At 41.2% G+C, this 14,580-nt stretch overlaps 1 protein-coding gene across 1 annotated transcript in view; it reads left to right on the forward strand.

Moving 5' to 3' along the window:
- Positions 1-7,906: 7,906 nt before the first annotated feature.
- LOC311144768 (glutamate receptor ionotropic, delta-2-like) overlaps positions 7,907-14,580 on the forward strand; it is a gene marked incomplete at both ends in the record, with an annotated part of 582,161 nt that continues 575,487 nt past the window's right edge. The window contains one exon of the mRNA XM_084180872.1: positions 7,907-7,994. Coding sequence (XP_084036998.1) covers positions 7,907-7,994 — 88 coding nt within the window. The remainder of the gene's footprint in view (positions 7,995-14,580) is intronic.

The following is a 14,580-nucleotide window of genomic DNA, read 5'->3' on the forward strand; positions in this document are numbered from 1 at the left end:
CGGCGTCTCCAGACTCTGTCACGTCTGTCACATGTGCTCAGTGTGAACCTGCTTTCATCTGTGAAGAGCACAGGGCGCCAGTGGCGAATTTGCCAATCTTGGTGTTCTCTGGCAAATGCCAAATGTCCTGCACGGTGTTGTGCTGTAAGCACAACCCCCACCTGTGGACGTCCTGCTGCTGGGTTGTTGCCCTCCTACGGCTTCCTCCACGTCTCCTGATGTACTGGCCTGTCTCCTGGTAGCGCCTCCATGCTCTGGACACTACGCTGACAGACACAGCAAACCTTCTTGCCACAGCTCGCATTGATGTGCCATCCTGGATGAGCTGCACTACCTGAGCCACTTGTGTGGGTTGTAGACTCCGTCTCATGCTACCACTAGAGTGAAAGCACTGCCAGCATTCAAAAGTGACCAAAACATCAGCCAGGAAGCATAGGAACTGAGAAGTGGTCTGTGGTCACCACCTGCAAAACCAGTCCTTTATTGGGGGTGTCTTGTTAATTGCCTATAATTTCCACCTGTTGTCTATTCCATTTGCACAACAGCATGTGAAATGTATTGTCAATCAGTGTTGCTTCCTAAGTGGACAGTTTGATTTCACAGAAGTGTGATTGACTTGGAGTTACATTGTGTTGTTTAAGTGTTCCCTTTATTTTTTTGAGCAGTGTATTATCCAATAACTACATCTTTGAGTCAGACTTTTTCTTTCAAATTCGAGGTGTAGCCATGGGCTCCCCTTTTGCCACCAACTATGCAAACCTATATGTGGGACAATTTGAGGAAGCATTCCTTTACAAAACAGAGACACACCCCCTACTTTCTAAAATCCTCCTATGGAAGAGATACATAGATTATGTCTTTGTGCTCTGTGAAGGAAATCAGCAGGAACTAAAGAATTCAAAACTGTTAAACGAGAGCTCTGAATATCTCAAATTCACCATGCAGACTGATGAGAGAAAAATAAATGACCTGGACTTATGGATCATCAAAGAGAATGATGCGTTACATAGACTTATACACAAAGCCCACAGACCACAATACCCTGCTACGTGCAGATAGTATCTATCCCCTTCCCCTCACGAATGGTCTACCATATAGCCAGTTATGCAGGGTTAAACGAATCTGTGGCCACCAGTCAGATTTTGACAGCAATGCTAAGAAAATGACAGATACTGTCACAGTGGCTGATGTGGATGTGGTGGAGGAGTCACACGCAGGACACAGAAGCTAAGTCCAACCGACTTTACTGAACACGACAATAAATCAAAACTCTGGCCTCAACAAAATAGGAGGCGGACTATGCGCAACAATGCGCAATACACAAGTAATCCAAGGCGCACGAAAACAGTACAGTGCGACGACAGGAAATACAAAAGACGAGCCGCACCTGTTGACAGGCGAACAATAACACACAACACACGACTAACAAAACGAGAAACGTATAGGGGACATAATACACCCAAATGGAAACAGGTGTACAATAAAGACAAAACCAAACGAACATCGATAACATACAACGGTGGCAGCTAGTACTCCGGGGACGACGACCGCCGAAGCCTGCCTGAGCAAGGAGGAGGAGCAGCCTCGGCCGAAACCGTGACAGATACATTCAAAATGAGAGGCTACAAGGACAAAACTCTTAATGTTGCAATGATGAAAATATCTCAAAAACCAAGAGAGGAATTGCTAAAAACTAAAGAAAAACAACACAACAGTGTTTTGAACTAAGTACACCAAGTGTTCAGAGAAAATGTATGCAATCCTGAAAAAGCACTGGCATATTTTGCAATCAGACAAGAAAATGGCACACCTTTTCAAGGAACACCCACTGGTGGTCAATAAGCATGGTCAATATTGGGGATAGCTTAGTGAGATCTAACCTGCCCCCTGAGCCCACCCAGACACTCTTGACACCCATTCCAAATGGGAACTACAAATGTGGCTCATGAGCACAGTGCAATAGCACTACAAAAACATCCTTCTTCACACACCCACATGCAAGTCGAAAAATCCCTGTTAGGGGTATCATCTCACGCAAGACAAAGGGTGGAATCTATCTCATCACCTGTACATGTGGGAAAGCCTACGTAGGACAAACGAAACGACAATTAAAACAACTCATAGCTGAACACCGCAGCTCAATCAGGTGTAAGAACACTGACTATCCAATAGCAGCTCACTTTGTTGAAGCTAACCATCCCATCTCCTCCCTCAAATATACAGGTATTGAGCATGTTGCTCTACCAAGGAGAGGAGGTAACATGGAGATCCTACTACTACAGAGGGAGGCCTACTGGATATCATATTGACCCCTAGTGGTCTGAATATTGACTTTGATCTCAGGCCCTTCTTATGACCAATTATATTTTCTGTGAACAGATCAACATACACCCAATATGTACCCCCTGTTGATGATGCTTATTATGCATTATGGTTGAACCAAAAGATTACATGTAAAAAAAAATGTGAATGAAATTGAAAATATTTAAATATATAGGTGAAATTAAATGAAACAATAATGTATGTTGATGCTAATGTTATGCTAATGGTAATGATAACAATGGCATAATATATTCAATATGCTGTGGGCTATTGTCTTTTAACAGTTTCACTCAATTCATTCTGATCAATCTAGCAATTATGACACACCCCTTACTACTGTCATTGGTTGCACTAATTGCACTGTTTGTCTACATAACCTGGTTCAAGCATTCATAATATTACCCGGAAGAAGGCACTGTGACGCCGAAATGTTGGTGGTTTTTTTACCCAATAAATTACTGGGAGGTTATACATATGGAGTGTGCGACTCTCTTTGTTTTTATAGCTTACATGTTATTCACCGTTAGTCAGCACCTCTACACTAAATAATTTTCTCTGGGTGTGCGCTAGCTCATGCTTTTTATTAGACTCAAGTGTGTCGACACAAGTAGCCAGCTAGCTAACGTTAAAATGCTGGGTGTGTCTCACATAATTCCCAGAGAACAAGGTTCAGGGAAGATAAGACCACAGATAGAATAATGAGACAGATATTTCACCGGATGTATAAATATGAAGCATCCGGTTGGTGTTTCCACTTACTACCAAATATGGTAATGAACGGAAGCCCAGTGGCCGGCTGTGGGAAAAGATGGAGCGAGGTGGTTTTTGGACGAGATTCTGCTAATTTTCTCATCGATGAAACATTTGATCTCCATACTGTTTTCTGTTTCTAAAACTAAAATATGTAACAAACAGAGCTATTGTAGACTTTACCCTTTGCCAAAGTTTCTAAAAATTACATTGTTTAGGAGTGCAAGGGCAAATTGAGTTAATGCACACACGCGCTTCACAGAGTAGGCATTCCCTAACGGAAATATGCTAATAAATGCTAGAACGCGCCAACAGGATCTCACTAGCTCGTGCTTGGCTCTGCCCACCTCATTGGAAACAACAGGCTCTGGTCTATCTTGGGTTAGTTATAAAAATCGTTGATGAGACCATCGACCCCAGCTAATGCTAGCTAGTTGGCTAGCTAGTAGTGACCATAGCATAGCTATTTGCCAGCTTTAGGTAACTAGCTAGTCAAGGTTAGAAAACTAGCTAGCTAGCTAATCCAAAAGAACTCAACAGATTTCATGGAAAGTCTATTCTGTAGATGTTAGTTGGTAGGCCTAACAAAAGCGGCAGGTAGCTTAGTGGTTAAGAGCGTTGTGCCAGTAACCGAAAGGTCGCTGGTTCTAATCCCCGAGCCGACTAGGTGAAAAATCTGTCGATGTGCCCTTGAGCAAGGCACTTAACCCTAATTGCTCATGTAAGTCGCTCTGGATAAGAGCGTCTGCTAAATGACAAAAAAAAAAAGAACGCCATAGAAGCTAATGTTAGCTAGCTACAGTTAACTATGCTAAAGAAATAAATTGTCCAGCAAAATTCATGTATACAAAAAAGCTAACGTACTTTCTATCTCCTGTGTTGACATTTTTGTCTTGTCTACAACACTTAGCTAGTTTCTTTCTGCGCAATCTCTCATGTCTGGATTTTCTTCTTCTTTGGTATTATTGCGTTCACACATTTTGTTTGTGCATGCACCACCAACCAACCCTACACCAATATACCACTATTTCATAAAAGAACTCTTCTGAAGTCAAATCTTGTATAGCCAAATACCTCTCTGCAGCTGCCACCTGAACATCTATTTTCTGTGATTTATGTTCCATTTCTGCAGCTGTTAATAACCATTGCTATGAACGCTAAGAAGACAACCTTACTGAAGCATATTTCACTCGTTGGCCTATCCCTCTGTGTTGGCACAAATATTCTACTCACTGGGATCCTCTCAGGATCCCTCACCCTTGACCCATCCTCCTCTATTTTCTTCACTGCCTCAGCATACGACACCTTCTGCAAAACTCTGTCTCTCGCCACTTCAACCTGAGTCTCTCGCGCCGGAAACTTCCGATCCCCAGTAACATGGACACCCCTACAGTTGACACACACAACTTTATCCACTGAAACTACACAATCCTCTGTCCCATGCCCTCCTGCACACTTCCCACATCTTGGAATCTCCCTCCTACACACTTCTGCGACATGACCATAAACGTTGCACCTGAAACAGCGCAGTGGATTTCGGCACAAAATCTATAACAGGATAACTGATATATCCTAACACGACTTTGTCGGGTAGAGACTCCTCTGTTTCACCACGCTCCCCACTGGGTCTGTGTCTCACCAAACGGCTGGCGTCACAAACACCAGGAATCAATTGCTCCACCTCCACACTTAACGCTACCCCAGAAATCACTCCATTCAATGGTGCCCTGTTCCTAAGAGCAAAGCAAGAAACTTATCTTGACCCAAGTTGATGTCTGGATTTTGCACACTGACCTTCTTCTCTACCTGTCTTTTGCCCCACTGTCACATAACTTCAGTGTCAACAAATTTGGTCCCGTTCAGGGTTGCCGTTATTTTGAGCGTGTTGCGCAGATGGGTAGATGTTGACATGATGCCTTAATTCCTGGGATGAATAAATAATTGCAACAATGCATCCAAAGTGAGAATGTTCCTGAACAGTGAAACCCTTGCAAGGTTAAATGATGGAATAAGAGTTTGTTTTATGAACATTTAAAGTGCATTGATAAACCATTATTCAACCAAGCTTAATAGGCTTACAATTTGGCAAGCACGAATGCCTATCTCACAATTTTAACCATAGCTGTTTTTTAATGTGTCTAAAAATGTTTAATTGATGGTTAATGTAATTGAACCATTGTCAAATGCACCGTTAATTGATTCAACAATTTCAAGTATTTATTGATGTGAACCAAACTTGTTTTTGCCATTGGGCCTGGGCATCAGACTCCAGAGGCCTTTATTGCAGAATTGTGTCAATGAGGTGGTCGGTTTGAAATTGGCTAACACTTATCACATGGTTTGTGCAGGCTGAAATATGGTGCGTTGGGACATATGGTTGGGATTCTATCAGCATCTTTAACATTTGTAACAAGCATGGTAACACACATTCATTGTTACACCTCTGTAATTACAGACTGCAATTACCACCAGTTACATGATGTTATTACAGTGTAACTATGTATTATTACAATCAATTAAAATAATTGTTAGTGTAATTACATATGTAATTGCACTCTAATAATGACCCCTTAAAAGAAAGTGTTACCGATGTGTACTTTCTTTCATTGCTTTTGAGCTTAAAAATCCAACTTCAAATTTTACCTCATTTTCAATGACATAGGTAGATTAAGCTTTCAACTGCTCAAATTCTTATAATATTTTATGGTTTAAACACTAGAGTTGTAAAACTGTGCTGTACATGAAAATATACAGATCAAGTTTATGGGAATGTTACAGAATATGATATCACATTCTATTAATGTGGTCCATGAATTGGTAATAATTTGTAAGTGGTGTAGTCCAGTGTCCACTGTACTGCACTCCTATTGGTCTTCTCTAGCTAGTGAATACCCATGTTGTATGAAAGTTATGTGACAAGACAATATGAACAGTTTCCTTTCCACAATCTGAAATGGTCCACCCACACAGACAGTGTGGTGAAGAAGGCGCAACAGTGCCTCTTCAACCTCTGGAGGCTGAAGAAATGTGGCTTGGCCCCTAAGACCCTCAGAAACTTTTACAGATGCACAATTGAGAGCATCCTGTCGGGCTGTATCACCGCCTGGTACGGCAACTGCACCGCCCGAAACTGCAGGGCTCTCCAGAGGGTGGTGCGGTCTGCCCAACGCATCACCGGTGGCACACTGCCTGCCCTCCAGGACACCTACAGCACCCGATATCACAGGAATGCCAAAAAGATCATCAAGGACATCAACCACCCGAGCCACGGCCTGTTCACCCCACTATCATCCAGAAGGCGAGGTCAGTACATGTGCATCAAAGCTGGGACCGAGAGACTGATAAACAGCTTCTATCTCAAGGCCATCAGACTTTTAAATAGCCATCACTAGCCCGCTATCACCGGGTTACTCAACCCTGCACCTTAGAGGCTGCTGCCCTATATACATAGACATGGAATCACTGGTCATTTAAATAATGGAACACTAGTCACTTTAATAATGTTTACATATTGCTTTACTCATCTCACATGTACGTATATAGTGTATTCTATTCTACTGTATTTTTGTCAATGCCACTCTGACATTGCTCATCCTAATATTTATATATTTCTTAATTCCATAATTGTACTTTTAGATTTGTGTATTGTTGTGAATTGTTAGATACTACTGCACTGTTGGAGCTAGGAGCACAAGGATTTCGCTACACCCACAATAATATCTGCTAAATATGTGTATGTGACCAATACAATTTGATTTAGTTGGTTTTCGGTGTGAAACTATGCAATTTGATTGAAAAGATGTATAAGTGAAACACAAGATTATTTCACTTAGCACCTATCAAAAGCGATCACATAATCCAAAGTGTTTTCCTACAGAATCCTTAATACAGGATTGTCATCAGATTTAAGATTAGCCTATGCCCAGGGTCACCGGTCTATGATGAGCATGGAGATGGAGTGCCCACCACTGAACCAGGGCGGAGCTAGAGCCTGGCCAGATTGCCTCTCTCGGTTCATGTGAGATAACCCGCCCTCTGTAAATATCCCCCTCTCTCTGCCACCGTCAGTCTTCCTTCTAGGTAATTCTGTTCCAGAAAATGCGCGGCTGGCAACTGCTGCTGCTGTCCCTGTAGTTGGCTCTCTCTAACGGGCCTCCTTCCACTCAGTATACCTCACCCACCGACTGCTAGAGAGAATCCGCATGCGGAGCCTCATCGCGCGCACCGTGGTGAATTTACACTTCATTTTCTGTCGCAGAAGAGTGGTATCAAGCAGAAGAGCGGTATCTACGCTTGCCAGATTATTGAATATGGAGGTCTTAGTGAATTAAAAATGTTATGATTTTTTTGTTTTATGTCTTAAATATCAGTGATGGATCCAGTCTTTGAAACCGCATGAAAATGCAAGTTTTGCAGTTTCTTTTTTTTCGTTCAAGCTGAGCAAATGCGTCGTGTCTGAGGCAGAATCTACGGTCTCCTCCAAATCAGCCCAGGACTTGCGTATGAGAAACGCAAACCAGAGCGTTCCTATTTATCAAACATTGCATTTGGCTTGCCTTTATCCCAAGTTTCGGATTGGATGCGTTGGCGTTGGATGCGACTGTGGAGAACTCCATAGCTTTCAGCATGATTTGATGTAAAGGGTTTTTCAAAAGGCTAACTGGACATCTACCTTTCTGAAAACAGCTACATTCAAGTCAAGTGCGAAAGCCATCGAGAGATAGATCATCCCTATATGGACTAAATCTTGGTTCCTCGGGATTTTAAAACTAGCAGGTCACACTCATCTTGGTTTTGGCGCTTCTTGGGAAAATTGCCTTAAACTGCGGGAGCCATGAAAGTTGTTTCAGCAGTGTTGTTCCTTGCAATATTTTGGAGTCAGGAGTGGGAGCCCGTGAATTCTGATTCAATCATACACATCGGTAAGTTGCGCCTTCTCCCGAAATCAGTACGCTAATAAGGGTGCCATCCCTCTGTGCATGGATTTGCCTCGGCATAGATTTGAGTAGCCTATCTATATGTAGTCGGCAAATCATTTGTGCCACCACACACCACTAACGATATGGACTGTCAGTTCCCGAAGCATGATATTGGTACGGGATACAATATTATTCAATAATGCAATTAATTTGTATCCCATACTGCAAAAACATTATTTACCTAACCTCTCATGCGCCATTACGCATAATGACTATTGAAGTTGCCAGCTGAGTTTTGCATATAATTATCGCGTATGTTTTAGTTAGGGAATTGCATTAATCATAATATGTTTTTATATTCAATAATCTAAAGATGGGAAATGTGAATACATGTTTTTTTACCATAGGCTAAAATGTAATATTAACTAACTGTATAGGATGGGTCTCCTGTTTATTGCGTCAATTCGCCTGCTGCCTGAAAACAGGTGGTTTGAGAATTGCCTTATGTCTGCGGATTAGGAGGGAATATGCTGATATTCCATTTCTTTAAACAATGTCTCCACAATTACATGTTAGCGACATGCAATTCAGCTGGAATAGCCTTAACCACTGTAACAGAGGAGGCTGGTGGGAGGAGGTATAGGAGGATGGGCTCATTGTAATGGCTGGAATGGAATAAATGGAACATGTGGTTTCCATATGTTTGATGTGTTTGATACTATTCCATTCTAGCCATTACCAATGAGCCCATCCTCCTATAGCTCCTCCCACCAGCCTTCTCTGCACTATAGGCAATGAGGCAATGTTGAATGTGCAGATTGAAATGGGGTGTAGGAAAAATGTGCTTAGATGTAGGCTATGAGAGGAGGGTTGGCTGAAAAAACAAGATCATTATTGCTCTCTATGGGGGATAGTCCACATGTGCGTGTGTGTGTGATAGAGAGATGGAGAGAAAAAGAGAGAGAGAGAGATGCACACCAATTTAGGGTCTCAACAAGGGTACATTGCAGCACACTGATGGTTCAAATGTTACAAGCAAGATAAACCCGAAAGTGTTAGGTGCGCTTAACATAGAAATGTAAAGGTTTACCTCATCTTAAACCACGCTCTCTGTATAGCTTGTAACCCTGTCAATCTGTCAAGTAAATTGGCCTTCTTTATTTGATTATTCCAACCCCCAAGACTTTATGATAGCCTATTGTTTTTAGTTTGTAGCACACCTGACAAAATGCAGAGAAGTCAATTTAATGCATCAGAAAAATTGTCAGTGTGAAACAAGGTAGGCATAGGTGATTTACAGTAGCCTATTTGTAGCTATTTGACAAGATCAGGGACTTTGTTTATGGACAATCTTTGGACAAGCTGCTACTCCAGTGAAAAACAGGGAATATTCAGCCTACAATATTAGTTATTTCCTATTGATATGCCTATTTCATGTTTCCTTCGAGTTGTAATGTGATTTTAATGTACTTCCTTTTCATCTGAATGACAATAAGCCATTGTTTGTGCATTTGTCCTCGATAAACAACCTTTGGTGGTGCGTTTGAGTCATTGTTTTCTTTCCCACCCTCAATCGATAGCTCATTTCCCTTGCTAGATGTTCCTATTTTGAATCACTAGGCCTACATGAAAGGTTACACCTACAACTTCCCTCCCTGGTGGAAATGGCAGACTAGGCCACTTATTTGTTGTGATATTTCCTTGCATTTCACTGTCAAGTGAGAAAAGACAGCATAAAAAAAACAACATGGCAGGCCTAGGTATAGGCCTAATTATTAAGGAACAAAATGGTGTTGCATTGAAATACTTAGGCCTACATTGTCTACCAAAACAAGTGAGTGGTCAGGAGAATGACAAGCTATATTAAGCATAACTGACAATGTCAGAAGTAATCCATTTCTAATCTATTTGTTGCTGTTAAATAAAGAAGGAAGGGCAAAACCTGACATCAACAGGCTGATATAGCCTAGTAGGTCTAGCTTATAGCCTACAGCATCATCGTTTCCTGTGATGCTGGAATTTGAGGGAGGCATTTTCATACCGCATGCATTACGTGATTGCTGAGGAGCCTTCTAATGATCTGCATGCTGAAGGGACAGGCCATGCACCGTGCACGGCATCGCAATGGCGTGCCACTTTATGAGGCTATTCAGAAAGTCACTTTGATTTATGTTCCTGGAAAGCCCCAAAGTCCCTGGTATTATCCGAGCTGCCTGGCATCGTCCTCACACAGCACATCCACCCGCTCACCATGCACTAATGCAGTAGCCCGACAGTCCCACTTCAGGCTACTTTGTTCCCTCCGCAGAAGATCAAAGATTCACGATTCCCTGTTTAAAGTGGATGCCTTCTGTTTATGTTTTGCACCTAGTCAAATGAAATACAAAGTGCCCAAATCGAAATGCAGGAGGACAGGCTTATTATATTCCCTGGCCCCTCTAGTGGCCCCACTAGTGGTCGAGTCTTTACAGCTTTTCAAGCTGTAATGTTGTATTAATATTCAATACTCCTGAGGTGGAAAATCTCATCTTTATTATTTATTTTTAACAATCATGTAATTTTCACGTGATGTATTATTGATGTGACCTTAATAATACATCTTCCCCAGGTGGCACGTGTGGTTCAAGAGGCTATTTTCTTTAGCTGTAATATGACAGGAGAAAACTTGATGCACTGTTCCGTTTTTGTCTTTGCCATGGTAGTGGAATTCAAAATATATGGGTTTTTAGATTTTGGTGTTAGTGGGTGTTTTGCTAACCCGTTTCGCAGCTGTCAAGGCTAAGTCCTTTTTAACGATGAGCTACATGTTTGTATGAAGTGCTTCCTATCTATCCACCTATCGAGTTATGTATCTATGAGCTCTGACAGATCTGCTGCTCTGCATTTAACACCTCAGATGTCCCCTGTGTTTGGACATCTGACTGAGTACTGGAAGTGACATCAACATAGTGTGTATTTTGGTGAGGCACTCATCCAGTAGCAAGGGTGTAACTTTGTTTTGGATATGGGGGGGGGGGGGGGGGTCAATGGGTTCCGGTGTGAAATGGGTAGCTGTGAAATGGTTGTTTCGGGATGCTGACCTTCTAGGCAGAGTTGCAAAGAAAAATCATCTTAATCCCATCTTAATCTTTTATTTTTATTGGCCAGTTTGAGATATGGCTTTTTCTTAGCAACTCTGCCTAGAAGGTCAGCATCCCGGAGTCACCTCTTCACTGTTGACGTTGAGACTGGTGTTTTGCGGGTACTATTTAATGAAGCTGCCAGTTGAGGACCTGTGAGGCGTCTGTTTCTCAAACTAGACACTCTAATGTATTTGTCCTCTTGCTCAGTTGTGCACCGGGGCCTCCCACTCCTTTTTCTGTTCTGGTTAGAGCCAGGATTAGCAAACACAACGTGCCATTGGAACACAGGACTGATGGTTGCTGATAATGGGCCTCTGTACGCCTATGTAGATATTCCATAAAAAATCAGTCGTTTCCAGCTACAATAGCCATTTACAACATTAACAATGTCTACACGGTATTTCTGATCAATTTGATGTTATTTTAATGGACAAAAAAAAATGCATTTCTTTAAAAAACAAGGACATTTCTAAGTGACCCCAAACTTTTGAACGGTAGTGTGTATATATATATATATATATATATATATATATATATATATATATTTTTTTTTTTTTGGTTGAAAAACATACAGAGGTCTGGACCTCGGGGACCTCATATTTAGTTACGGCCCTGCTTGCACCGATGTGCGACTTAATGGTCGCAGTCTGGAGCCGTGTTCTCACCTGATGACCTGTTTGTCCTCGTCCTGTTCTCAACTGATGACCTGTTCGTCCTCTCCCTGCCTCAACATGGGCAGTGCTCTCTCTCTCTCTCTCTCTCTCTCTCTCTCTCTCAATTCAATTTCAATTCAATTTAAGGGCTTTATTGGCATGGGAAACATATGTTAACATTGCCAAAGCAAGTGAAGTAGATAGTAAACAAAAGTGAAATAAACAATAAATATTAACAGTAAACATTACACTCAGAAGTTCCAAAAGAATAAAGACATTTCAAATGTCATATTATGTATATATACAGTGTTGTAACAATGTGCAAATAGTTAAAGTACAAATGGGAAAATAAATAAACAGAAATATGGGCTGTATTTACAATGTTGTTTGTTCTTCACTGCTTGCCCTTTTCTTGTGGCAACAGGTCACAAATATTGCTGCTGTGATGGCACACTGTGGTATTTCACCCAGTAGATAAGGGAGTTGTTTTCGAATTCTTTGTGGAGCTTTGTAATCTGAGGGAAATATGTGTCTCTAATATGGTCATACATTTGGCAGGAGGTTAGGAAGTGCAGCTCTCTCTCTCTCTCTCTACTGACTGTCTTTGACCCCTGCCATGACAACCAAATGAAATCATAATGAAGGCAACAATATTTGCTATAGCACTTGGGCTACAGTTGAACCGATAGTTCCAATCTGTGTGCGATGTTAATTGCTGTGCAACGTGCTTTACCAGACTGACTTATAACTAAAATGCCAAATTCTCACCAGAAGACCTGTTCGTCCTTTCTCTGTGCATCAACATGGGCGATCCTCTCCCTCTCTTTACTGACTGCCCCGTGTAGCTCAGTTGGTAGAGCATGGCGCTTGCAACGCCAGGGTTGTGGGTTTGATTCCCACAGGGGGCCAGTATGAAAAAAATAATATTAAAAAAAATTTATGCACTCACTAACTGTAAGTCGCTCTGGATAAAAGCGTCTGCTAAATGACTAAAATGTAAATGATTCTGACTCCTGCCATGATAACCAAATTAAATCAGAATGTAGGAAAAACATTTGTTGTAGCACTTGGGCTACAGTGCTCTCACTCTCTCTATTGCCTGTCTTTGAACCCTACCATAATCATATGACCAAATACCATTATCATATGACAAAATGGGTTAGCTTATTAACATAAATTAGCTTCTGCTTTTATTAGCTTAATTATGTATTTACTGCCTGGCAATATGTATAGCTAGCTAGCTGACTACATAGTACCAGTCTATTATGAATTGTACAGTGTAGTTAGCTAGCTAGCTATGCAGCCATTCATTCATATACAGTCCTATGCACTCACTGAGTGCTGCACATCTGAAACTGCACTTGAAAAGGGGAAGATCCAGATACTGTGCTAACGTTAGCCTAGCTAAAATAGCCAACCTAGCATTGCATCACTCGGTATAAAACAATTTATACACAATATTATGTCATCACCATGGCAATAGTTCACTAGTTACACAACAACATAGAAATACATTTATGAAATGTTCATTAACTTTTACTGGTTTTTAACTTTCAAAACATGTATATATTGAAGTGTTCGTGAATATAGCTTCTTCTCCTCAGCAAACACCACAAATAGAACGAGAGAGAGAGAGCGTGTAGTGCGTGCTGCTTAACTGTTACTGCAGACCAAAACTGCAGACCAAAACAGTACTGTACCCCCAGGTTACGTCTGTTGGACCAGTAGTGTAGAGAGAGAGAGAGAGAGAGAGAGAGTAAGAGAGAGAGTGAGAGATTTTTCACTTTAAAATGTATGCCAAACACAATTTACTAGAAGAACTGTGCAGATGCAATGTTTGGTAACAGATTTACAGTAAAATCTCCCTTAGTTCAAAGATGTCTGCAGAAAGAAGGGAAAAAAAATCTGTTTTGGTTATTACACTACAGTAAGTGGATTTACACCCAGTAAAATTATTACATAATGGGTCCCTGATCTGTACTACACAGAAATGCATAACGATGGGTATGAATGTCTTTCCCTTCATGGTGATATATACTGAATAGGTACACAAAGGTAGAAATATGCAATATAATTATTTGCATATATGGGAATTATTCTACACACTGGCTATTATTCTAATGAATAATACATTTGGTTGTTCCGGACCAAATCTGAACCAATCATAGACGTCTGTTTCACAAGTTTAGACATCACAGTACAGTACAGTAGAGCACAGCGCATCAGAGTACAGGATAGTACAGTAAAGTATAGTACAGTAGAGTAAAGTATAATACAGCAGAGTACAGTACAGTATACTGTACTCTACTTTAGTGTGCTCTACTGTACTGAACTGTATTGTGCTGAACTGAACTATACTCTACTCTTCTTTACTGTACTGTAGTCTACTGTGCTTCACTGTACTGTGCTGTCCAAACTTGTGACACATAGACCTAAATTATTTTTTGTTAATCCTGTTACCGATTTGGTAACAGAATTACACGTTTTAATCACTTAATAATTGTAAACCAAAATTGATATCAGTAAAAACACTAAGTCTACCTTTACTTCTGTGAATGTTCACTATCCTCCCCCAACATGCATTTTGGAATCTAAGGCCGACTAACATGTAGGTGCCTGGCCCCCTCTACCGTACCTTCTTGCCCATCCAAATAAAATATTGAAAATGTATCATTTATTTGACCGAGCCGCGCGCTGACAGAAAGACGCATCACTCAGATAAAGCATCCGCGTGAGCGAAACAGCACCCCTCTGTCTCAGTATGTGTAGACCATGTACAGTGCCTTCAGAAAATATTCATACCCCTTGACTTAT

This window comes from Coregonus lavaretus (assembly GCF_964263955.1).
Source record: "Coregonus lavaretus genome assembly, chromosome: 17".
Lineage (NCBI taxonomy): Eukaryota > Metazoa > Chordata > Actinopteri > Salmoniformes > Salmonidae > Coregonus > Coregonus lavaretus.